This window comes from Euleptes europaea, chromosome 2 (assembly GCF_029931775.1).
Source record: "Euleptes europaea isolate rEulEur1 chromosome 2, rEulEur1.hap1, whole genome shotgun sequence".
NCBI classification, from domain to species: domain Eukaryota; kingdom Metazoa; phylum Chordata; class Lepidosauria; order Squamata; family Sphaerodactylidae; genus Euleptes; species Euleptes europaea.
Genome location: NC_079313.1, coordinates 42576647 through 42603917, shown reverse-complemented (window position 1 = coordinate 42603917; position 27271 = coordinate 42576647). Strand labels below are relative to the sequence as shown.

The following is a 27271-nucleotide window of genomic DNA, read 5'->3' as shown; positions in this document are numbered from 1 at the left end:
ATAGCAACTATCAAACAGTCTGTTGCTCAGGATTAATATATGTCCATTTGGTGAATTTCAGCCAACTACTCAGAATAAATGTTGATGGTCTAAATGAGATTGTTGGCATTTATCAGTGTGTGTCTAGCAAGCAAGGAAATACACCAATGAATGCTGACATTCACAAAACTTGTCAGTGCAAACTGTCATTAACAAAAGTTGAAGAATTCACCATAACATAAGTTGCTTGTTCTGCATTTCCCACCAAACTGCAACGGTTGTCATGCATTCATCCACCTAGGTTTTCACAAACCTGCTTTGGATACAACTTTTCCTGAAATTTCTGCATTTCCCTTCCCACATCTGGTGTCATTTTCCCTTGCACACCTGCCTTCCCCACTGCTGCTGGTGAGCTTTTGGCTGGCAGTTTTAAAAATTTGTAGTAGATATCTCATTATGGTAGCACTATAGCAATATATTATATACGTTATATATTATTGCACCCTTCCTCAGCAAGACAATAGAAAGAGTGGTAGCTGAACAACTCCAGGTCTTTCTGGATGACTCATTTGCTCTGTGTGGTTCCAGGCCAGGCTATGAAATGACGATGATGCTGGTGGCTTTAGTCAATGATTACTGTTTGAATGTGGACGAGGGCCATGCCCCTCTGCTGCTCTTACTGGATCTATCAGCAGTGTTTGACACTGTGGACTGTACCATCTTGTTGAGGCATTCAGAGGTAGAAGTAGGGATTAAGCATTTTACCTTTGATTGGTGTAAATAATCCTTTATAGGCAGGACTTGGAGGATTACTGTTGAAGACCAAATATCATCAGTAGGGGACTTGTCTTATGGGGTTCCTCAGGGCTCTGTCTTATCCCCCATGCTATTTCATCTTTACGTAAAGCTGAGATGGACTGGAGAAGGCAGCCTCGTGAGCAGCCTTCCAGGGGCTGGGAAGGACAGGCAGAGGGCGGGCTTGGGACAGACAGAGGCAATCCCAGAGGGCATGTAGCCTCCAGCCAGCCACTTGGTTTGGCTAGTGGAGTGACTAGCAAGGTCCAGTTGGGTGGGGCACCTCACACAGAGGGAGATGAGGAAGAGAGGCAAGCAGCCATCCCAGGGAATAGGCCAGAAGACTGGATTGGGAGATAGCCTGGAGGGTGTGTGTGTCTAAGTGACTCCCTTAAAAGTGGGCTCCAGACACAGGCTGAGGAGGAGAGGCAAGCTGTCATGAGGTCTGCCTGACAAGGCTCCTCAGATGAGGAAGAGATGGAGGAAACCTGCCCTAGCCCTTGGAGGCCACAGGAAGACCCACCAGACAAGGCAGAGACTCCGTCTGGTGCAGGAGGGGAGTCTCAAGTTGAAGTCAGCATGCCACGCCCTCAGTCTCACAGCCTGGATCCCAATGATGAAAAAGAAGCACTACAGCCACCAGCCACACCTCCAGGGTCAACAGGGCTTTTGGAACCCTGGAGGACGCAGGGTTGGAGAGAGATGCAAGAGTGGCACTGTAGTGCACGGTTGGCAGCCCATACCCATCAGCTTCTGACTGTGAGCTTGAGTCACCACAGGTTCGGGGCTGACAGCCACAGAGGCTGCTCAGCCAGTGATGAATGGCACCTGTCCATGGCTCACTCAGCAGGTTGAGGAACTGCATCTGCTCCTGATCAGGTTTTCCCTGATAAAAGTAGCCAGAGAAGGGCAAAACAGAGTGGAAGTAACCGGTCCACAACCTTTATGTACCAGCTGGTTCTCTGCACGTTATACCTCTGTGTGTTTTGACCTCGGACTGAACTTTTTTTCTTGGATTTACCCCTGACCTTGGACTGTGACTTGGCTTGTGCTTTCTGGATTTCCCCTTCTGTTTTGGTTCTTAGACTTCTAACTACTTGTGCTTTGACCCAGGACTGTGCCTTGGACTATGCTTGCTGCCTATTGCCCCAGGTGCCTGCCTGAACCCAGATACAAGCATGGGCTACATGAGCTGCTGCTTGAGGGGAAGGAAGGAACACGGTGATGGCAGAGGGTCGGACCTGGAGGACCACAGGATCCATGCAGTGATTACCTTGATGCTAGACTATTTGTAATGAACTATACAAGGGTCTGCCCTTGAATACAACTTGGAAACTCTAGTTGGTGCAGAACACCTCAGCCCAGTTACTCTCAGGCACTAGGCACAACGTGCACCCATTATGCAGACACCCCATTGGTTATCAAAGTATTACTGAGTTCAATTTGAGGTTCTGGTTATCATGTTTTTTGTAGGGTTTTTTGCAGTCAAGTCACAGCTGACTTATGGAGACTCCATAGGGTTTCAAGGCAAGAGATGTTCAAAGGTGGTTTGCTATTGTCTGCTTCCACATCATGACCCTGGTATTCTTTGGAGGTTTTCCATCCAAATACTAGCCAGGGTCAGGGCTGAGAGTGTGAGTCAAGTTTATTAATACGGTCGACTGACCAATCACGTGCCAATACATCAAAATTTCCAGACACAATAGTTTTCACCGCAGAATCACAGACTGCTTGTACATATAAAGGTGTGAGGTCAATAAAAGCAACCCCTGGTTAAAATTATCACATTAAAATTGATAAAATTGTAAAATATTCTAACGATCATTCTCTAATAAAGCTCTGTGTATTTTAATAGCAACAGCGCAGAACTTGGCAGTTTGGAGCGTAAGCTGAGGGTCTTCTCCTAATAGGAGCTTCTTTGCCAAAAGCTCAACTGACTCATCAGGGAATTTACCAAGTAGGGGGGAAATAAGCTTTGATCTAACTTCATGGTAGAATGGGCAACATATCAGTGCGGGTTCGATGGTTTCAATGTCCCCATGTTCCACACGGAAATAACCTCTCTGATCTAGGGATCTTCTTATATTTCCCTTCTAAAACAGCCGATGGAAGGGCCTGGCATCTGGCAAGGGTAAAGGCCTTCCTATAATTATTAATACTAATATTAATAATTATTAATAAAGGCCTTCCTATAATATTAATCTAGATACTTGGTCTCACCTGCAGCTTATTTTTATCATCTTGAGTCTATTACTCAAGATGATAAAAATAAGCTGCAGGTGAGACCAAGTATCTAGATTTATCAGGTACTAGGAAAAATTGTGATTTTCCAAGGTCTGGAGGTAAATGGAGGGCTGCTCTCAAGAATTTAGATTGAACCCACTCCAGTGGGACAAGAGACCCTGGTATTCTTTGGAGGTTTTCCATCCAAATACTAGCCAGGGTCAGGGCTGAGAGTGTGACTGGCCTAAGGTCACTCAGCAAGTTTCCATGGGATGACTGGGTATTTGAACCTGGGATTCCCAGTTTCTAGTCCACCTTAACCACTATACCACACTGGCTCACTTACAAAGCCCTCCTGCTATGCTCGGTTGCAACATCTTTGCTCATCCCAGCTAAGCCTTCTAAAGGTGTGTGTGTGTGATTTTGCTGTCAGGTTGCTGCTGACTTATGGCAACCCCATAGGGTTTTCAAGGCAAGAGACATTTAGAGGTGGTTTGCCATTGCCTTGGTAACTTCCCACTCACACGCATTCTCAGTGGTGGTTCCCACCTTGTGGAACGGCCTGTCTGCAGAGGACATAACAGCTACCACACCTCTATCATTCCACAGAATGTGCAAAACAGGAATGTTTAAGAGCGTGTTTCTAAAAAGTCATCAGAACGATAGTAGAAAGGAACAGTCCAGGAGGGCACCTCTATAAGAACCGGATTAAAGTCCACTGCAATGATTATTGTTGGTATTGTCATGGATGAGAGCAGAAGGGAAGGGTAACATTTAGGAAGACTCACCAGTGTTTGTGGAGGCACCATGGCTGAGAAAAACCTCTTCTTGCCGGATTGGCATGGTTTGCGCAGCCAAGAGTGAAAACGGGATCTTTTTGATATGCTAGTGCCTTTGTATTGGCTGAGTAAGTTCTGGGAGGCTGTTGCTGACCAAATCCCGGATGGGAGGGAGAACTGAAAACTGCATTTGAGTGTGTGGCTGTGGGGAAAGTGTGACCATGTGAAGGACAACATCCTGTTTACGTAGACTCCCATTTGAATCTCCCAATGGAGAGGGGAAATCTGATGCTCAGGATCTGTAATTTCCAAGTAAGTTAGCAACCTTTCCATGTTTCATTTCTTTTCTTAGTCTGAACCCCAGTCCTATCATCTATATTTTCCCTAGGGTTTTGCCAGTTGAATAAAGCTTTATTAGTTATGAGAAAGCAGTTGCCTTTTCCCCTAGGGTACATGCCTTGCTACGGCTCACTTTACGAAAGCAGCCCTGGTTTGGATGCTTCCTGTGGCATCAAACTGGTGAGGGGACAGAGATCAGGAGGTGGCAGCGACCTACAAAAGGAAAAGGCTCTGAATCCCGCTTAAGAGGGGGCTTGGGATTGGGAAGCAGTGAGGGTTCCTGCTGGGATGCGTGGGTTCCCTCACCACCACAACTTCATCCTTAGCTTCTGAGAAGGGTTGGGCCTCTCTTGCCTGGTCAGGGGCTGTTTGTTGGAGCAGAGACAGAGTGGCCTGGTCAGTTGCTGAGGCAGAAGCATGGCAGGCATTGTCTTATACCTTGTAATCCACTTTCTGTATTGCCTTAATTTGTTGTTTCCATTGTTTTCCTGTTCTGTAATCTTAGTCATTGTTCATTGGTTGTCTTCCGCTGTCTGATTGCAGTGCTTTAAATCCTGTAATATGCCTTGACTCGTAGCGAGAAAGGCAGACAAATAAATAAAATAGAGATACTTACTATCACTCTTTTAAAGGCAAAAAGCCTGCGAGTGGTGGTGAGGAATGGGGGACACACAAAGATACCATAGCCTGTACCCCTGTGTGGAAGCTCCATTGCCACTGCAAATGCCTCTGTGTTCACAGTAGCCATGAGAATAGAATGGGGAATCATCCCACTGTGGAAGCAACCATATGTAGATAGATTTGAATGCCTTATTGCTTCTGTGAGGGACAGTATGACTAAAGGATGCAAAAAAAACCCAGTGGATTACTATGTTGATGTCCCTATAGTATGTAAATTATATACTGGGTGAGGCATCTGAATTGCAAATGTTTTTTGCACATTAATACAAATTTATATTTAAATCCTGAGTTGGTGGATTTCCCCCTTCACATATCCCTGAATCCTGTTAGCATTAATAGGTGTTAGGTGTAAAGGCTAGGCTTAACAACACAGCTGCTTGGTGTTGAGAAAAAGTGGATTCTCTAGTTCTTTCATTTATCTGGTATTCCCAGGAGAGCACAAACCAGTGGTGGCTACGTGCATAGGTTGGCTGCATGCCAATTCATTAGTATGCTAATAATCCTTCAAAAATCATCTCATGCTGTACTTTCTAGATTAGCTGTTGTTTGTCTCATTTTCACCTATTTATCAGAGAGAGGCTGCTGTGCGCACAATGGCCTCAGCATTTCTGGGAGCTCCGCTAGCTTCCTTGTCTCCTTCTCTGGCATCAGTGGCAGGGCTGGCCTTTATCTGTATGGTGCTAGTAGTCTTGAGTGCCAAAATGTGAGCCTTTATTGTCTCAGGCAGAGACAATTAGCTGTGATACTTTTGCCAAGTTTTTTGCTTATAAAATATCAAGAATTTGCCTTGATCTGGATGCCAGTTACTGGGCTCAATTTAAGTTATTGGCTATCGCATTTAAAGCCCTTCATGGCCTTGGACCCTCCTATCTACGAGACTGCCTCTCCCCCTATGCACGGTCATGGTAACTTCGCTCGTTTGAGCAGGTCCTTCTGCAGACGGGCAAAATCAACTCCCCATACACATGCCTTCTCCGTTGTGGGCCCCACCTTGTGGAACGGCCCACTCTCCTGGCTTTCCGCAAACTATGCAGAACTGAATTATTCAAGCGGACTTTTCTACGCAGGCAATAGTGTTGCTCTGTACTAAATGATTCACAAAGCTACATAGATAAATTAATAGGGACTGTGATCTGTGCTACTGTGTTTAGCTTACTGAAACTAGGATCCTACTGTGTAATTTTTGTATCATTTAATGTGTCATGCTTTGCTTCAGTTATTTTTTTAGATTTCTGATTGGTTTTACAACCTGTTTATTGAATACCCCCATCCTGTCAATTGTATTGACTCACTCTATGTAATCTGCCTTGAGTCCAAGTGAGAAAGGTGGACTATAACTGATGTAAATAAAATTAAATAAAAAATAAATACAATCATACGGCCGGGATCATCTCCTTCCCTGGGTCCTGTCAATGGCTGTTACTGCACTAGGTATTCCCAGCGATGTATTAAGAGTTTGAAAATGTTATAAAAAATACTGTTCACACTTTCTATGTATTCCCACCGATGTATTAAGGGTTTGAAACTGTTATAAAAAATACTGTTCGCACTTTGTTTGGCCCCTTTAGCTGTGAAGACGTCTTCCAACCATTTTTTAGCCGTGGCATCTAAAAACCCTTTCAAAGCGATGTTTTTTATAACATTTTCAAACTCTTAATACATCGCTGGGAATACCTAGAGGGGTAACAGCCAATGTCTTAATGAGCGATGGTACAACTACTTTTGGAACTGCCACATTGTTTTAGCACATTTATTTTCTTTTTCCTTGCTTCTGGGGCTGCCCATGTAACTCAGATTAGCACTACTTGCACTCAAGACGCTAAACTTCATGCACGTAATTATGACAACACGATGGTATGCAGCACTGGCAATTCATAAGCCCACCATAAATATAAACAGTCCGTTCTCTTTATTTCCTGACTTAGAAGGTACAGCGTCAGCATTTGTTAGTGTAACATGAAGTTTTCGTCTCGGTAATAACCTGCAAGTTGTTGGAAATTCGTTTGGACTGATTGTCCTTGCAGTTTTTTCATTTTGTTTTTTGCTCACACCCTATTAGTCTTCTACCAATGTTCCACTTTTCGTTAGCTTTTTGGCAGGCTCTTCAGAACGCCATTTCCTCCTTTTCAACCTGGTGAAGTCCAATTGTTCTTTGCTTACACTACGTCAGCCTTTCCCAGAATTTAGCCTGGAGCTTGAATCCACAAGGGAGCCCCCAGTGTGTTTATATAATAAGACTCCTTCCTAAAGGGAGCTTAATTGAACAGTGTACTCAGATAGTTCTGTCCAACTTGATGTTCAACATTCATTGTTTCCTCCCTCCTGGCAATGCTCTGCACTATTCTGTTATGCAGAAATTGGGATATTCGTGATCTTTTCCCCGCATCCTATCTGATGACAAATATCCAACTCATTCCCAAATGAATTTCTGTATTCTTTATTGGTCACCCTTCTCTGAGAACTCAGGGTAGGGAATGACTTTTTCTTAACTCAAAATATACTTTTGAGGGGAGGCAGGGGCTGAAGCTGAGAGATGGCAACCTGCTCAGGGCCAGTCAAGGGCACGCGTTACCATTTAAACTTGGGTGCAGAAGTACCTGCATTTAATTGCCAAAATACATATATGAGGCCAACAATCACAAATGAAATATGCACATTTTAATGGTGGTGTTTTTTTGTGTTAAATATATTAATTACCATGTGGAAAGTATTGGACTTTCCACTTTAATGGGAAGCCTGCTGTTAAAACTCATATATGCCTGTTGCAGTTCTGTGTGGTTGAACACATGAAGCTGCCTTATACTGAATCTAACCCTTGGTCCATCAAAGTCAGTTTTGCCTACTCAGACCGGCAGTGGCTCTCCAAGGTCTCAGGCAGAGGTCTTTCACATCACCTACTTGCCTGGTCCCTTTAACTGGAGATGCTGGTGATTGAACCTGGGACTTTCTGCATGCCAAGCAGATGCTCTGCCACTGAGCCATGGCCCCTCCCACAATTTTGCTTCCAAATAGTTGTTTTGCTCCTGTTTGGCTTCCAGACTGGAGGGTTTGGGGTTTTGTTTTGTTGTTTTGAGCATCTACATGACCTCGTCCCTTAAATGTCCACTTTCCAAATTTCTCCCTGCTTTTATTCAGTCTTTCCTAAATCTGGTTTGATACAGTCAGTTTGGAAAGATCAGAGTTAAAGCGTGTTTGCAAACTGTGTGGATGGGTGTGCATTTTTAAAGGTCCTGCCTAGCCTGATGCTGTTTTTCTTGCCTCAAGCCCCCATCACGACCACTGAAGGTCTTCGGGGGCCATTCTTAAAGATGGGCAATTGCTAGATCACTATAGCTCAATAACAATGATGCATTGCAGCAGTTTGTTCGCTCCTGTGAATTTCCTGATTTCACTTTAAAAAAAGAAAAGAAAGAAAGCTGGGAAGTCAGAGGAGCTATTAGGTCATGGCAAAAGATCAGTATAACACGACTGTGTTATAGTGACCTAGCAATTGCCCATTAAAAAGGCAATCCCTCCGTTATTTGGGAAATGGCAGTGCATAGAAAGCTGCTAGTTGGATGATCCATTGCTGGTGTGAATTCCCTTCTATTCACAGCAGCAGTGAGAGCTTCACAAAGAATCATTGGGGGTTACCGGACTTTGTATTCTCAGCGATGTATTAAGATTTTGAAAATGTTATAAAAAACATCGCTTTAAAAGGGTTTTTGGATACCACGGCTTATAAATGGTTGGAAGACGTCTTCACAGCTAAAGGGGCCAAACAAAGTGCGAACAGTATTTTTTATAGCATTTTCAAACTCTTAATACATCAGTGGGAATACATAGAAAGTGTGAACAGTATTTTTTATAACATTTTCAAATTCTTAATACATCACTGGGAATACAAGTGCGGTAACCCCCATTGTCATGTGGAAGTACCCTGCACCTTGCTTTTAGTAATGTTAAAATGTGGAGCTAGATTTAAGCAGTAAAGTATCTTTATTACAGTAGAATGTTACAAATTATGTAATGCCTCTTTGTTTGCTTTAATTTAAGGCTTATGCCGCTCTATTGGAGTAAGCAACTTTCTCATTGATCATTTGGAGCAGTTAAAGGAAGACTGCCGGGTAACCCCTCATGTGAATCAGGTAAGTGTATCATGTACATTGACCCATCTGTCTAGTGCATTTTTATCACTTTCCTTCCTCCGTGGAGCTCAGGGCAGCATACATAGTTCTCCCTTTCCCATTGTGTCCTCACAAAAACCTTGTGAGGTAGGTTGGAAGAGAGTGACTATTCCAGGGTTACTCAAGGAGCTGCGTGGCTGGGTGGGAAATGAACCTGCCTCTCAAAGATCCTAGTCCAGCACTCTAATAGCTACACAGTACTAGCTCTCTATTGTAACCATAAACTTTCTGCCATGATCCTAAGGCCGTGGACAGAAAATAAATTTTATTAAAAGGCTGCTTTGAGGAGGTGATGGCATTCTCTGGCCCAGAGTCCCACCTTACTGCTACCATGTGGATTGCTGGCAAGTCCTAGGGGGCAGAAGATGAACCCCTTCTGTCTGCCCACCCCCGCCTTTTGGTTGCAAGCATGGCAGTGGCAGAGGGGAGGGGAGGGAGTAATACATCTATCCCCTGGCTTGGTCCTTGGGCATCCTGTTGCAGTTCCATACATGCCTCAATCCCTTGGGAAGAGATCCAGCCCTCCATGCAAGGAAAATGGTCTTCCATGCTTCTTTTGAGCACTTGTGCCAAGGACTGGCTACCTATACTTTAGAATGTTGAAAGTGCTCAATATACATTATATCAGTACTTATATCCACTTTATTATGTGATCCAATATGATGGTGGTAGTGGGGTTGAATCTGGGAGAACAGTGGCTTGCATAAGACCACCTAGTGAGATCACAGCTGATGTGAGATTTGGAGACTCCCCAGTTCACTTCACCCAGTCTGAGCCCCTATGTTATACTAACTCTGAAATATGGAAATGAATAGCTGATGTCTTAAAATAGTGGAGAAAGCAGTGTTCAGTCTTCAAAATGGTAGAATGATTTAGGCAGATACCTACCTTGTAGTCTGCTCTCTTTTCCTCTGTGAAATACTCAGTATTGTCCTCTAGCATTTGGGGATCCGATGAATTTGAAAGATCCTCCAGTTATTGCCCTTTTCCTCACCTTTTTCCATAGTGTCAATTGGGAATATTTTGTAGCCTATTCAGGTGAAAATAAATGGATAAATGAGCAATCTCAGCAGTGTCTCTGAATATGCTGAAGAATGCCACAGAGAGGTCAAGAAATTTCAAAGGCTGAAAAGATGGATGTGTCTGCTGCTTGAACCTTGTTCCCCTGTCCAGGCAGTCATTTTGATCACACAGAGTTTAGGGCTGACTCAGCCGAGCCTTTGTGAGGCTGGGTTTTTCAGAGTCAGTACTGAGCAGATGCCAACCTATTGTTCCTGGCTATTGTTTCCTAAAAAGACAACATGTACTAGAGATGAGAAACAGGAAGCAGTCCTTCATCCTCTCTCCTCAGGGTGGATGAAATTTTCCACATTCCCCGTGTTGATGTCATCATGTTAAACAAAACCATGTTTTTTTGCTTCATTATCAAAAGTATACAGAACGGTTAGGTCATTGGAATATGTGTGACAACCCTTTGGTTTGAAAGCATTTGGCATTACTATAAACTGGTTCTTCAGAGAACTTATTTTGATTTGTACATGTGCAGAAAACTGTGGGTTTTTTTTCAAAGACTTATGTGAATTTTTTTTTATATACCAGTTACGCAGAGGGATGGTCAAATGCAAGAAATCATGTTTTCTTAGCCTTCATCACATGTGTCTGTGTGTGTAAAGTGCCAACAGCCAATTTATGGCAACCTCAGCAAGGGGCTTTCTAGGCAAGTGAGAAGCAGAGGTGGTTTGCCATTGCCTTTCTCTGCAGAGTCTTCCTGGGTGGTCTCCCTTCCACGTATTGACCCTGCTTAGCTTCCGAGATCTGACAAGATTGGTCTGTAGCATGCTGCCTTCTCTCCCCTTCATACCAAAGATCAAATTTTAATATTGTTTCTTAATCCAGAATAACACTCAGATTCTGCATTTACAGTCACAGATGGAGATTAGAATCCCTAGACCATTTTAATTTCATATACATTGAAAGTGTGTGTGTATATTTGTTACCCTCATTGCAACTCTCCCCCTTCTGCAGAATACATGGTTCTCCTATCCTCCATTTTTATCATGTGAATTTGGTCAGACTGAGGAAGTGACTGGCTCAAAGTTACTCAGGGACCTTAATAGGTGAATGTGGCCTCTGTACCCAGGACTCCCCAGTCCTAGTCCAGCACTCTACCCACTGTCCCAGTTGTGACAGTTAATAGCAAGGCTGATTGAGACATATAGGAAAATGTTTGAAGATTACGGCCTGCTTCCTTTGGCCTCAGAGCCCTGGCATCTGACCCACCTTATTTTTGTTCATTTGAAAAATGCCTTCTCCATTGGTGGTGCTATACAAGCAAAAAAAAAATTTTTTTTGAAAAAAAACCCTTAATTACATTGTTTTCTAAAATGTATGTAAATCAGCTAAAATATTGCTGACTGAAAGATTTTATTAACCAGACATAAGATGCTCATAGTGACTCTAAAAAGCCAAACTTGTCGCGCTGCGCCTTGGGCGTGGCCGTTACGAGGGTCTCTGGCCTGGAGGATGTTGGGGCTGAGACAATATCTTCCGCCTCAGACCAATCCGAGGGGGAGTCAGAGCTCGACTCTCCCTCAGCTGTCGCCAGGTTGCCACAGGACACTCCTTGTAGCACAACTCTGGCATCAGTATCCTCCCCGGCAGGCAGACTTCTCTGGCCTTATATACCCTCCAGGCCAGAGAAGCCCCTCCCCAGCTCCGCCCCTAGCCCTCCCCCCGGAAATCCATATAAGGGCGGGGAGGGCTTGTTTCCCCGCCATAGGCAGTCAGGCGTGGTCCACGCCGCTTCCCCGCCCTCGCTCGCCCGCCGATCAGCTGGGCTGCGGGGGGGGGCCGCTACCGCCGCTGCCCTCTCCACGCCCCTCCCGGGCGCTCCTACTCCAGCCGCCGGCCCTGTAGGCCGGCGGCCCTCAGCGGCCCCGGCCCCACAGGGGCTGGGGCGGCTTGCTGCGCCTCTGGCTGGGGCGCCTGGGCTGGCGCCTGGTTGGGTCCCGGCTCCTTCGGTGGCGGCTGGGCTGGCGCGGCGTCGGCCCGCGGCTCCTGCTGCGGCTTGGGTCGGGCTGGCGGGTCGGTGGCTGGCGGCTCCTGCGGCGGCTCCTGCCGGGCTTCCTCCCTGCCGGCTGGCTTGAAGGGCTGCTGGGGGGAGAGGGAGCCTCGGTGATGCAGAACTCCGAGGATACCCGGTGAGTGTGGGGGCCGCCCCTAGGCCCGGGAAGGGGGTTTGGGGGCCCCTCCCGGGACAAAACTATTATGAACCAACGGGAGATCTGTAAATTAATCCGCTGAGATGTTTGCTTTGTTGTGGAAAGCACACAAGAACTTTTAAAAATAGGAATAAATAAGAAATCTGTAAGAGGCAGAGCAGTAAAAATGAACCCAGCAGCACAGGGCCCAATGAAAGTGGTGCTCTTAACTAGCCAACAGGAGCTGTGGGCTGGGAAGGGGACAGGAATCTATTCAGATTTTGACAGGTGGTTAATGGTGAGAGAGGGTGGGGATTATGAAGGATTAGTTATCACAGGAGGGAACCAGCATGGTGTAGTGATTAAGCGTGGCAGACTGTAATCGAAAGAATCCTCCACATGAAGTCTGCTGGGTGAACTTGGGCCAGTCACAGTTCTCTCAGAACTCTCTCAGTTCACACGGAAGCAGGCGATGGCAAACCACCTCTGAATGTCTCTTGCCTTTAAAACCCTACGGGGTCGCCATAAGTCAGCTGTGACTTTATGGCACTTTCCACCACCACCAATTATCACAGGAGAGTAAATTAAAGACAGCATGGTGATAACTCCCCTGGAACTGAGAGGATTATTGATTTATTGCTGGTTCCTTTGACATTTTGACGAGGTTGTAACATGCTTGCCCAGGAAAGGGTCCTCGCCCCCACCCCACCCCTGCACTTGGGCATGTACTATTTAAAACCTGACATCTTGTTATCATTAATATTTACTTCAGTTTCCCCCCCTCTAAATTAACTTTAAAAAAGTAAATCAGCTTATATTTATTTATGTCATCACTTTTGTCCCCACCAGGGACCCAAAGCCACTTACGACGTCATTTTCCCCATTTTAGTTAGTCTAAGTAAGAGTGACTAAGCAAAGCTCACCCAGAGAGCTTCCATGGCAGAGTGGGGATTCAAACATGGGCCTTCCAGATCGTAGTCTGACACTCTAACCATTACACCACACTGGCTCTTGTCCCTGTTTATTAGTCCAGGCTTGGGCTCATCAGTACCCAGGGCCATATTTTATCTCTTTGAACATTTATTCCCACAGGAATTCCTACCCATGGGCAGGAGGGAAGGTGGAAAAGATGACAGAAAAATTCTTTGGGTGGTGGGTAGCCTCAGGAAACTGTCACAACATTATGGGATTACTCATTTGGAAGTTGTCTCAGCCATCCTGTATGTTTTGTTTGGTAATGGTTATGCTTCCCTCAGCTGTCACATTGTCTTGTCTTTTCTGCTACGATCCCCTCCCCTCTAATGAGATTAACAGGGTTATTCTACTGGAAGATCCTGGTAGAGGCTGTCTGAGCTACATTGGCTTGGAATCCTTGAAGGATAGCAGATTAGTTTGCGATGTACCACCTCAATCTTGTCACATGTTGAGGAGAAAAAAAAAATACTCATGAGGTTAAACAGCAGTCGTGTAAATCTGGTAACACTGCTCTACAAAGAACCAGATTCATGTAAATGACATCAAGTTTAGTTGTATGGTAGTGTACGTCTATCATGCTTTGGTACCCTGTCTGGAGATCAATGCATAATCTCAGACTTCCAGATAAGAACTTGAGTCCAACTGAGGGAGAGGAGGAGGGAGCAATGATTGCCTTGCATGATTGCTGTCTAGGGATGGGATTGTAATTGCTACGAAGAGTTTGTGAATTTAAAGCTTCTTTGCTGATTCTGAAGATGATCGCAACCGATTTTTACCATGTTTATACCCAAGGAAGTTTTTCCATGGGTTTTGGAAGGAAAAGTGTTTCAGTAACACTTTTGCACAGATAGCATTCTTGCAAACTAGTAGTAACTATTTAGTTGTTTGCCCTTTGGGCTTTAATAGGTTAGAATCTGAAGAGGGTTTTAACTGTAAGATTTGTTCTCATTTCTGGAAGGTTGAATACCACCCTTTCCAAAGACCCCAAGAACTAGTGGATTACTGCCGGAGCAGAAATATTGTTTTTGAAGGTTACTGCCCGCTTGCTAAAGGTGAAGCCCTTAATCATTCTAATATAGTTCAACTTGCAAAGAAATACGGCAGAACTCCTGCACAGATCTGTATTCGCTGGAGCATACAGGTAAGTTTTGAAGCTGGCAACATCATTGCTTCAATTTTGATTAAACAATAATTTTTGAACAGTTGTCTATAATAATACATCTTTGCAGTCCATCAAGGTAAAACATGTCTGAGAATAATAAGTACTCTTATCCTCTTGCTGCCCTGAGTCATATGACCACACTAAATATGGGTTGTGGTCTTCAGCTTGTTTCAGGGCAGCTACTGAGAGTAATTGTTTTTGTGGGTATTGTTTTGTAGAGTTCAAAGGGCATGTACTTGGGGCTACTTCTAGCATGGTGGTGACTGTTCCTTTAAGTAGTATACAAAATATTATAGCAGTTAAAATAGTATTAATAAATATTAGGTGGGATAGAATCATAGAGTTGGAAGGGACCATCAGGGCCATCTAGTTGAACCCCCTGCAGAATGCAGGAAATTCACAACTACCTCCCCACATAACCCCAATGACCCATCCTCCATGCCCAGAAGATGGCAAAAAAAAAAAAAAAACACCAACCCTCCAGGATCCCTGGCCAAACTGGCCTGGAGGAAAATTGCTTCCTGACCCCAAAGTGGCAATTGGCATTACCCTGGGAATGTAAGAAGGGGCCACGAGACCCAAGCACTGACACAACCCTTACTTCCCTCTTTCTCATGATCTGCCTGAGTTCACAGAATCAGCATTGCTATCAGATGGTTTTCTGTGTGTGTGTAAAGTGCCGTCAAGTCGCAGCCGACTTATGGCGACCCCTTTTGGGGTTTTCATGGCAAGAGACTAACAGAGGTGGTTTGCCAGTGCCTTCCTCTGCACAGCAACCTCGTATTCCTTGGTGGTCTCCCATCCAAATACTAACCAGGGCCGACCCTGCTTAGCTTCTGAGATCTGACGAGATCAGGCTAGTCTGGGCCATCCAGGTCAGGGCAGATGGTTTTCTAGCCTCTGCTTAAAAACCTCCCGAGGAAGCCTGTTTCACTGAGGAACCCCTTTAACTGTGAGAAAGTTCTTCCTAACGTTTAGCTGAAAACTCTTTTGATTCAATTTCAAACCATCGGTTCTGGTCCGACCTTCTGGGCCAACAGAAAACAACTCTGCACCATCCTCTATATGATAGCCTTTCAAGTTCTTGAAGGTGGTTATCATATCAACTCTCAGTCTTCTCCTCGTCAGGCTAACATACCTAGCTCCTTCAACCTTTCCTCATAGGACTTGGTGTCCAGACCCCTCACCATCTTCGTTGCACTCCTTTAGACATGTTCTAGCTTGTCTACATCCTTCTTAAATTGTGGTGCCTAAAACTGAACACAATACTCTAGGTGAGATCTAACCAGAGCAGAGTAACGCAATACCATCACTTTGCGTGATCTGGACACTATACTTCTGTTGATACAGCTCAAAGTTCCATATGCCTTTTTAGCTACCACATCACACTGCTGACTCATGTTCAGTGTATGGTCTACTAAGACCCCTAGATCCTTTTTACACATACGACTGCCAAGACAAGTCTTCCCCATCCTATAATTATGCATTTGATTTTTCCTACCCAAATGCAGAACTTTACATTTATCTCATTTCATTAGTTTTATCCCTGCTTCCCAGCTTGACAAGATCATCCTGTATCCTGGCTCTGTTTTCTACTGTATTTCATATCCCTCCCAATTTAGTATAATCTGCAAATTTAATAAGCACCCCCTCTATTCCTTCGTCCAAATCAGTTATAAATATGTTGAACAACACAGGGCTCAGGACAGATCCCTGAGGCACTCCACTTGTCACTCTTCTCCAAGAGGATGAGGAACCATTAACAAGCACTCTATAGGTGTGATATGTCAACCAGTTAAAGATCCACCTAACAATAATCAAAGTGCTTGTTTTTACCTTTAAGACCATAAAGTGTTTAGGACCCGGGTATTTGAAGTACTGCCACTGCCAGTACTGTCCTTAGGGTTACCAGCCTCCAGGTGTACTTGCAGGAAATACAACTATTCTCCAATATGACATGGATTAATTCCCCTGGAGGAAATGGTTCTGTTGGAGTGTGGAGTTTATGTTATTATATCCTAATGAGGTCCCTCTCCAGGCTCCACCCTCAAAAACTTCAGGTGTTTCCCAGCATGGAGCTGGCAACCCTAACTGCCAGCCTACCACATCCATTCAGGTTCTCCTCAGAAGCTCTGCTTTTTGTGCTCCTACCTGCAGAGGTGAGGTAAGTGGCAACAAAAGGCAAGGTTTTTTCGGTGGTGGCACCTTACATGTGAAATTTCTTTCCCCTTGAGGCTCACCTGGCTTCTGTTCTGCTCTCTTTCAGGCACCAGGCCAAAACATTTCTTTTTTGCACAGGTGTTTTAAACACTAAGGGGTTGATCTTTTAAAATTGTTTTGTGGTATAGAACACTTCTGTAACAATATGGTCATGTTCAAGCTTGACTTGCTGAGTGATGTCCTAGCTTGTGAATTGCACCTATTTTTCATTCCCTCTCCCATTCATTTTTTAAAAACCAGCCCTCACAATAAAAAAATCTTGTTTCTGTTTTTCCTTCCAGAATGGCATTGTCACTATTCCAAAATCTACAAAACCAGAAAGGATCTGGGAAAATTGTCAGGTAAGAACAAACTGCCTTGTGCTAAGCATACTTGGCTTCTAATATTTAATACTTTGAATTTGAGTGTCCCGTGCTTTATATTTTTTGTGTGCCCGTCCATTTCAATAAACATCAGTTGAATTATTCTAGCATAAAATATAATTTTAGTGGAATATAAGAAGGTATAAATATTTTTAAAGTGATTTATAGCTGCAAAGTGTCACAATCCCAGCAACAAGATGTCAAGAAAAAGATAAAGAGTGAAGTATCTATGCAAGGAGAACTTAAGTTTCATTTAAAGCTAAACCAAGGCAGAATACCATATTGAGTCCTGGGGAGGTAATTTCATAGCAGCTTGCACTTTTTTGTTTTGTTCTAATAGTTATAAGGGATTAACAGTGATTCAATCTAGGCTAAATTTTAATTTTAAATGGGGAAAGTTTTATAGTTTTAAAATGAGAAAGGCACAAGTACAGGTTTAGCTAAACTTACAACAAAGATTAGCTTCAGTCTCTAATAGAACAAAGGATAGGTTTAAATCTCAGGTGTAGACTTGGCCAAACTTAAAGTGGGACAGATTTCTATAGCTCCAAAGGAAACCATGTGTCCTTTAATTGGCTTTAATCTCCTGTAGTTGCGGTTTCGCTCAGGTGTGTATTCTGTAGCATCTGGATCACTTGACTTTCCTGAAGAAACTTAGGACTGCAGGCTAGGTCCTGTTACCCTAACTGGCTACAATACAAATGAGGCTGGGGGAGGGTGTGTGAGCTGGCCACAGATATATACTTAGAGGTAGTTCAGGTAGCCTGATCTCATCAGATCTCAGAAGATAAGCAGGGTCAGCCCTGGTTAGTATTTGGATGGGAGACCACCAAGGAATACCAGGGTTGTTGTGCAGAGGAAGGCACTGGCAAATCCCAGAAACCCCTCCCCTTGCTTGCATGCAGCCGAGTTTAGGGGGAAAAAGCCCCAAATGAAATAAAATGATAGGGCCTCAAATGGTTAGATGTCTTCTCTTCAAGTTCTCCTCCAGATAGCAGGCAGGAAATAATCCCTTGGAAGCACGCTGTAATCCATCAGGTCCACTCAGGATGAGGCAGCAGGAGCAAAAGCCAAGGTTTTTGCACCAGAACAAACTCTCACTCTGTGAGCAACAGCCAGACTAGGTAGTATAGCCTTTGGCCAAAACACAGAAAAGAATCCAGCTTCTGTGATTGGCCAAAGAACACTCTTCTCTCAGGGCTAGCCACTATCTGGGAGTTAAATTCCCCCCTCCCTCCCCCTCATAGCTGTCCAGGCAAGGTAGGTTGCACCAAAGAGAGCTTTCTCCTTGCAAAAACACAGGAAATAGCTTCCTCCATTAAAGATACATTGTATTTCTATTGAGGAACCGGGTGAATTTCCTCCCCCCCCCTGTTTAAAGTCCAGCTGCTCCATTGTGATGCATAGATTGCTCTAAAGAATCTGCCTACAGCCACTCATTGCTTTTAAATGGAGGAAGATGGGGTGACCCCTTCCAGACCCTATAACTCCGGACCCCCTGACCCAATCTTTACCAAACTTGGAGGTTTCAAGGAGAGTCCCTTCTAGCTACCCTGAAAATTTGGGACCTCTACCTGCAAAAATGCTGCCATAGGAGCCGCTGAAAGACATTGCTAAAAAAGCCGGATATTCGGGAATAGCAAATTCAGCTTTGCCAACCTCCCGGATTTTGCTAATTCGGTAAACTTGAACCAGAAATTTACCGAATTGGCATTTATTTGGTATTTTTTCGGTTCGGTTTTTACTGAATCAACAGCCCTAGTTCGGGAAGCAGCCCCAACAACAAAAGGTTTTTTTTGGGGGGGAGGGGCGATCTCATCAGATCTCAGAAGCTAAGCAGGGTCAGCCCTGGTTAGTATTTGGATGGGAGACCACCAAGGATTACCAGGGTTGCTGTGCAGAGGAAGGCACTGGCAAACCACCTCTGTTAGTCTCTTGCCATGAAAACCCCAAAAGGGGTCGCCATAAGTCGGCTGCGACTTGAAGGCACTTTACACACACACACACACACACACACACACACACACACACCATCAACTCCAACCAAAATATCACACACACAAAAAGCATGTTGAATTCTCAAGCACAAGCATGCCAACCTACTATCTTCGTCTGTTTTGGAAGCATTCCAAATAACTCAAAAACTCTCATTGTTTTGTGATAGTGTGGTCAATTGTAATATTGCTCATCTTTTGTTTTAGATATTTTTCTGTGGACTGGCATAGCTACCTACAGTCTTTCTCCACACTTAACAAGGATTTGCTACCACAAACTGTAGTCATTGGCTTAGATGGTTTTAAAGTGGGATTAGGCAAGTTCATTGAAGACTTATATGATAGTGATGGTCAGCTATAATAGCTATATGGAATTTCCATGTTTTGAGGCAGGGTTACCTTTAAGCACAAATTGCTGGCGAGCAAACCACGGAGAAGGATGGTTGTTTTTTTCATTCTTAAACTTGATTATCTACTGATGAGCTCATTTAGTGCTTTCAGTCCTAGTTTTCAACCTGTCCTGAATTCTTCTTCCCCTTTTGGGGGAAGGATGCTAGGGAGGTGGTCTTGGAGGGTGAGTAGGGTTCATTGGAGCCAAGATTACTGAGAAAGCAGAAAATCATTTCAAGAATATGCCAGTGCAATGGAAGCTGCATGTCTGATGTTATGGTGTCTGCCAGTATCCATGCATGCAGCATGCAGGAATTCCCAGCTCGCGATCCCAAGCAGAGGAGGCAGGAAGACAAGGAAGTGGCCTTGCTACATTGGGACTGCAACTGCATACAGGCCTACCACTGGCTGGAATTTCTAGGGGAAACCCCTCCCCTGCGATGTCGCTGCAGTGGCTTCCCGCTTAAACAGTCACATGTCTAGGAGGCACACCCCTCCTCCCTCAATTCCTTCTTTGCCCCACCGTGTATGGTCGCTTCTAGCGTGTGCTGAGCTTAGTCGGAGCTTAATTATTGGATCTGTTTTTGAATACATCTTTTGTGAGTCAGACTGAGGCAAGCTCGTTTGGCCTAGTCTGTTTGTTTGATCTGCCCGTTTGTCTCTCACAAAAAGAAATTCCCACACCCCCTAAATTTACTCTTTTGTCATCGGATTGGGGTTGTGGAGAATAATTTATCACCATGGCCTCAAAAGCTTTGGCTGTTACCGCACTAGGTATTCCCAGCAATGTATTAAGAGTTTGGAAATGTTATAAAAAACATCGCTTTAAAAGGGTTTTTGGAGGCCACAATCCTGTCTCTTTGGGAGATGCCTTCCTAATTCAATGGAAAGGGGGACTGTTCTATGCATTCCAACCATTCCCCCTAGTGTCAAGGGTATTGGGGAAGGTGATGGCAGAGGGCATGGAGTGCATCATGATAGCCCCCTTTTGGCCAAGACTAATCTGGTTTCCACAGGTCTGCCGTCTGGCAGGTTGGGAGTTCATGCACCTCCCAAACGTTCCAGACCTGTTAACATAGGGAGGCTTATAGCACCACAATGTGGGTGCATCTCACTGCATGGTATCTACAACCGTCTCTACACTGCATGGTATCTACATCTCACTGCATGGTATCTACAACCGAGGCAGTAGGCATGTCAGATAGTGTGCACCAGATCCTTCTACAAGCAAGGAGGCTCTCAACTAGATGGTCCTATGCCAGAAAGTGGGAGCTCTTTGAGGAATGGGTTATGGGTAGAAGTTTCTCCCCACTTACATGTCCAATCCCAGTAGTTCTGGATTATTTGCTAAATCTAGCCCAGAGGGTTCTGGCACTTCTTCAGTTAAGGTCCACTTAGCGGCTATTTTAGCCTACCATGAGCCTGTGGAAGGGGTGATCTTGTTTTCTCATGGTTTGGTTAAACATTTCTTGAAGGGACTCACTAATGTTTTTTCCCCCAAGGCCTAAATTGGCACCACAGTGGTCCCTTTCCCTGGTTTTGTCCAAGTTGTTGGCCCCTCCCTTTGAACCACTGGGGACCTGTTCTCTGACTCACCTTTCTATAAAGGTAGTCTTCCTGGAGGCAGTGACATCAACAAGGAGGGTCAGTGAACTGGCTGCTCTTAGAGTTGACCCACCATTCCTTAAGGTATTTAATGAAAGGGTGGTACTACACCCTTGTTTAGAATTCCTGCCAAAGGTGGTGTCTAAATTCCACCTGGCTCAAGACATCTCCCTGCCTGTGTTTTTTCCCAAAACTACCTTGGCCTCTGAGAAAATTCTCCATACCCTGGATGTTAGGAGGGTGCTACTTAATTATATTAGCAGAACCAAGGTGTTCAGGAAGGATAAGTCACTTTTTATTTGTTTTGGGGGCCCAAGGAAAGGTAGGGCTGCCTCTTCACAAACCATTGCCATGTGGGTGGTGTCAGCTATCCTTGAGGCTTATAGAGCTGCAGGTAATCAAGGACATTCTGCTAGGTCGCTGGGTTCCTTGGCATCACCGGATGCCATTGTTGGAGATCTGCAAGGCTGCAACCTGGTCAGCAGGTGACATTTGTCAAGCATTATGCTCTGGACCTGCAGATAAGAAAGGACACTGATGTCAGGAAAGCAGTACTGCAGGCTTTATTCTAGTAAGGTCGCTACCCTCCTCCATTCATGGTAAGCAGCTTGCTAAAATCCCAATGTGGGGCTGCACTGAAGACTGAAAATGAAAACAGAGTTGCACTTGCCCGTAACTGCTGTTCGTTGAGGTCTTTTAAGCAGATACACATCCCTCCCTGCTGCTAGCTCTCTTACTGGTTGGGTGCATAGGACTGAGTTGTCATCATCATCCAGGAACTGAGGGAGGAGGGGCATGCCTCCCCTGGAAATGTGACAGTTTGAGTGGGAAGCCGTCGCAGCAACGTAGCAGGGGAGGGGCGCCCCTCACTAATCTTAACGCTAGAAATTCCAGCCAGTAGTAGGCCTCTGCGCAGTTGCAGTCTCAATGTGTGTCTTCACAGAAGACCTCAATGAACAGCAGTTACAAGTAAGTGCAACTCTGTTTTCTGCATCCCTCCCTCTCTTCCTTCTATGACTGTGCTTAATCTTAGAACACTCTAGACAAGAGGCCTCCTTATAGTCTATAGTTTAATTAAACAATTCAGTTGACTCTATCAAATGTGCCAAGCCATATGGTTAAGCCTTTTCCAGGTTTCCTAAGACCACAGGAATTTGAAATTGGCTTACCCTTATCCCAATCCAAGACTCTAGCCATTATACCACATCAGCTCATAATACAAAATGTTGAACAGAAATTATAGTTTGTGGCTTCAGTCAAAGTTGTAAAGAGCCGGAAGACAGTTTCATGCTTCAGTCTGCATTCTACTAACTGAATATGCATTCCTCTTAGGTCTTTGATTTTTCATTAGTAGAAGATGATGTTGCAATTCTAAATGGAATGCATGATGGGAGACACATTTCCTGGGATCCAACCCCAATTGTTTAAATACCAAGGTTTGGGTTTTTTTCCTGTTCCTTTCAACAATCAACTTCTGTGTGCTTTGGTTGGATTGGTTGTCTTTAATTTGCTTGGGAATCTTTAGAATCGTTATTATATGGATTTTATTTTGTTGGTTTTGGACTGTATTAAATAAATTTATTTATTTAGAATAACAGCCCATTCCTGAGGCCGCAGGCAGGCCACGGCGGCTGGCCAAGGCGCAGCAATGGCACAGCCGGGAGACCTCCTAAGGGGCTTCATGGCGGTGCGCGCCACCAAGAAAAAGGCAAATGTGTTAAAAGAAGTGAGAGGCCGAGGTGCGGCACAGCGGCGCAGGAACTCCGCAGCGCAGCATGAGGCCAGCCAGGGCCGTCCAAGTCCACAGGGCAACTTCCGAGGGAGGGATTTCTCTGTTGGGAGGCGGGCCATGGAATAGGGATGGGAGGGGCTGCCTCAGGGGGAGGTGTGCAGGGGGAAGGGCAGGGGCCGCGAGGGAGGCGGGGAGAGCAGGGTGGGAGCAGCAGGATGGGAGAGCTCCCGGAGGGGCCGGGAGAATGGCAACGGCACGCAGCAGCTGCCGCGCAGACTACGGGCGACTGGTCACCAGCGCCGCCTTCATGGGTCCCCACAACCCTCCCAGTTGCCCCCAAGCACCACTCTTTCCCTTGACACAAGCTCCAGGGTGGGCTGGGGGCTGTCAGCGAGACCCCATCACCACCAAAAGAAGGGCTGGGGAAGCAACTCTTGGCCGAGAGATCCGGCCCAGTGGCCCCATCCGCGGCAGCGGGAGGACGGGGCCGGGGGTGGATGCCAGGAATGGGCCGACCCTTGCCCAATGGGCAGCGGCGTGCTCTGTCTTAACACCATAGAAAAGGTTATCCACAGCAGTGGCTAGGTGTCTTCAAAACCGTTGTTGTGCATCTCTTCACAAAACGAGTCCAATCAGTTACAGAGAGTAACTTACTGAATTTATTTTTTATTTACTTAAAACAGTTGTATTTTGTCTTTCGACCCAATTCAGAATCCCAAAGGCAGTGAACATTAAAACATGTCAAACAGTTCAAACATTAAAAACAGCATTTCAAATACAAATATATATAAAAAAGTTAAAACAAACAAAAACATGTAAACACACAGACTAGGGAGAAGGACTAATACAAGTTAGTGAGGAAACATCAAACAAAGCAAAAATGTCTTCACCCACTGGTAGAAGACGACAGAGCGAGACAGATGAATCTCGCTAGGGGACCAAGGAGACCCTTTCTCAGGCTGCCCCCTGTGTAGCCCTGGATGGCAGGGGCACCCAAAGCAGGGCCTCCAAAGATGACCAGGGAGGTTGGGTAAGTTCATATGGGAGTAAGCAGTCCTTCAGGTTTTCTGGTGCCGAGCCATTAGAGTGCTTTAAAAGTCAATACTAGTACCCTGAATTGGGCCTGGAAACAGATTGGGAACCTGGCAGAAACTAGTAACCTCTCGCTTGAACTGTTTGGGGATCTCCCCTAATGATATCAATTGCTTCAGTCTGACCTCTCTTAAAAATCTGATTTTGAAATGCCTCTATGCCTTAGATGAGCTCAGTACAAAAATCTGGGCCTGTAGAGTTTGTTCTCCTCTTTATTTGGGATTGGTGTATCCAAACTCCATCCCAGTCTATCTTGACTACTTGACAGTTCCCAAATACTGACAAGCCTTTATGTTGGTTCACCTTAATTCAATCCCAATGGCAGAACTTTTTGACCGCTTTGGGAGGATTCTATTTGAAGAGACTTTGTAGCTGTGACACAGGGAGCCTTGGCACCGGGCTCCATTGTCTATTGGATTTTCCAAATTTTCATAGGTATAGAACTATGTTTGTCTCTTCTTTTCTAAAGGATCTGGTTAGCATTCCAGCCCATTGTAAACTACAGACCCTTTTGGCTGAAAGTGATCATAATATCACCCTGGCAGTTGCCATGTTTCCCCCCCCCCATGTAATCAAAACTAACAGTTAGATAGATCTGAGCAACCTGATGCCCTAGTTGTCATAGGTGTATTTATTGTTATTATTATTGTTACTATTTTTGTTGTTCTGTTATTGGTACTGTTTGTCCTCAAGACTGTTGTCATAAGAGCAGAGAATAAAGGGGGGGAAATCTTTGAGGAAGATGCATCTCTGGATTCTATCTATACTGAAGCCTAATCTCTGACTTCAGTGTCATGACCAAGCACAGCATATAGCTATGTCACTGGGTAGTCATTCTAAAGCTGTTGCTGGTGTTAATAACAGCAACAATACTAAACATTACTTATTTTTACATATGACAATTGTCAAGAAAATAAATAAGATAATTAAGAAACAGATTTAGGAAGGGAAATGGAAAGGTCATCCATATAGTAGATTAAATACAAGGTAGTAGAACAGATGGACCAAACCCTTCTTGTTTAGACAAATTCATGGAGGGTAGGTCCATTGGTGGCTATTAGCCATGATGGCTAAATAGGACCTCCACGGTAAGAGGCAGCATATTTGTGAATGGCAGCTGTTAAGGGAAGCAACAGAGGGAAGTTTTTGTTCCTGTAACCATGCCATGAGCTTTTCAAGATTGGCCTGTCTGGGAAATGGGATGCTAAACTAGAGGGACCACTAGTCTGCTCCTTCAGAACCCCAGGTTGTTGGGTTGTTTTTTTGAGGGGGGTAAGAACTACAAGTCATCAGTATTGCAGTCAAAACGTTTATCCATGATATTTCTTTGTGTGCACAGAAGTATGCTAAATCTGGAAGATCATTAACTCTGTCTTCCATATTTGGAGAAATATGAGCTTTCCAAACATTTAGGACCACTTGTTCAGCTGGTTGGACTGCCCATCTAATCAGGGCTGACTGATATGTTCAGGTCCATTCTGAAGCTAATCTGGCAAGTAACCCTTTTGCTGGCCACAAGTTGTTAGGAAGCTTCTCAACGCTCCACTGGTCAAAGGCAAAATTAGAGGGAAGACTTCTTACAGTGCCTCCCCAGAAACAAGAGAAGCTGTCCAGCATGAAGCATTCCTTTCATCCATCTCATCCTTCCCACACACACCACAACAGGAGGACGCCAAACCTAAGTTGCAATCTTCCTCCAAATCAAAAGGCAGTGTTGGAAACCAGCAGGGCTTCAGTTAGATGCTTGCTTTCCCTGCCTGCCTGGAAGCTTATCCTCTGTGACCCCAGTGGAAGAAAAACTTTCAACATTTGCTGACATCTGGAGAGGAATGACCTCAGTTTGGTGAGTTCTGCAAATAGAAGGATGGCTACTGCTTCTTTCATGTACCATTGAATTGGTTCATCACCTGTCATGGCCCAGCCTGGGCTTAGTGCCAGCAAGGACTCTGAAGAGGAGGAGACCTGTCAAAGCAGACCACAGCTGACTCCAGACACCCAGTTTGAAGAAGAAGTACAAATGCAGGCAATCTCAGATACACAGGCAATACTCAGATACGCCTTCTAGCTCAGAAGTACCCCCTGACCTCAGTGCAGTGGATCAGCCTCCGAGCCTCACGTCACCAACACCCCTGGAAGCACGCAAGAAGCGGACGAGAGAGGAATTGAAAGTTAGACGATGCAGCGCACGCTTGGCTGCATGCCAGGTACTACAGCTGGAAAGTGATTGATTACACGACCCAGCTGGAGACACAGCTAGCACGTTCTCAGAGCATGGTATAAAAGGCTTTGGGCAAAGAGCATTGGGTGTGGACACAACACATTCACTTCACTCTTACCTGTCTGAAATCTGACCTGACTACTCTTGGAATTTTACCTTGGACTGTGACTGACCTTGCAAATCCTTCCGGCTCCCTTTCGACTCCTGCACTCCTGACCACGTTTATTCTGAAGAGAGACACTGAACCCTGACACCAGAGATGGTTGTAACATCACGAGGAACTTTGAGGCCATCCAACATCTTCTGGAGAGAAGAACCATAGATAGTGTCAAGCAAGCAAATAACATTTTACAGAGGTTGGTTTTATCTTGTTCATCTTTTAAAAAATCAGGAGGCACCAGAGCAAGCTGGACCTGATGAGAGTGAACAGATTTGGAGAAGGTCGTCAGGATGGAAAGCTAGTATTCCATCTTGCGAACCCTGGGCTGGAGAAATTTTCTAACCTTGAAGCCTACTCACACATTTCTATCCTTTGTCTTTGGCACTTCCTGAGGGCCATATACGAGAATGACTTTCCATGTGTGTGTGTTAAGTGTCGTTTAGTTGCTTCTGATCTATTGTGACCCTATGAATTAATGACCTCTCAAATGTCCTATTGTTAACAACCTTGCTCAGGTCTTGCATACGGAGGGCCGTGGCTTCCTTGATGGAGTCAGTCCATCTAATGTTGGGTTTTTCTCTTTTCCTGCTGCCTTCAACTTTTCCTAGCATAATTGTACTGGCCGGGCAGGCTGGCAGGGCTGCTACTGCAGCGCGGTGCAGAGGGAGTTGAGAATGGGCATGGCAGGATGCGCAGGAGGAAACAGAAGCCGAAGCTTCTGCAGCCTAACGGCTGCACTAAACAGTGGAGACAGCGGGGAATGCAAAGTCCGGTAAACAATCTAAAAGTCAGGCTGGGGACTGGTACTTATCAGAGGCTAGACAACAGGGGCGTCAAATAAGCAGTCCGAGGTCAGGGTCACTAGCAGTCCTTTGGTCGCTGTCCTAAGTCAATCCGAGGTCAAAAGCAGGCAAGAGAGTACCGGAATGGAGCGTGACTGAGGCCAGAGTTCATCACGTTGCATCCACATTTGAACTGGGTTGTGCCGCACCTTAAATCTGGCTGGTTCTCGGAGTGAGCTTGATCCTGCCATCACTCACTGTCGTCTGCAGCCGTTGTAATCTCTTTACATCTAAGTAATCTCGCTGAGCGTCATCTTTCACTAAGCAGCTGTCGCTGCTTCTTTCTCCAGGGCCGGTTTCTTGCTGTAACTCTTCAGCTGTCTCCCTCCCTCTGGCTTCCGAGGAGGGCTGGAATCC

The 27271-nt window shown here is 45.1% G+C and overlaps 1 protein-coding gene across 4 annotated transcripts in view; it reads left to right on the top strand.

The window, feature by feature from the left end:
• Positions 1–27271, top strand: part of LOC130473511 (glyoxal reductase-like) — a 109421-nt gene that overhangs the window by 68621 nt on the left and 13529 nt on the right. For 2 of the 4 annotated variants that reach the window (XM_056845048.1, XM_056845045.1), the window contains 4 exons: positions 8832–8923; positions 14096–14278; positions 16801–16860; positions 22203–22306. In XM_056845048.1, coding sequence (XP_056701026.1) covers positions 8832–8923; positions 14096–14278; positions 16801–16860; positions 22203–22298 — 431 coding nt within the window. In that variant the 3' untranslated portion in view covers positions 22299–22306. The remainder of the gene's footprint in view (positions 1–8831; positions 8924–14095; positions 14279–16800; positions 16861–22202; positions 22307–27271) is intronic. The other 2 variants (XM_056845044.1, XM_056845046.1) reach the window with 1 other exon arrangement.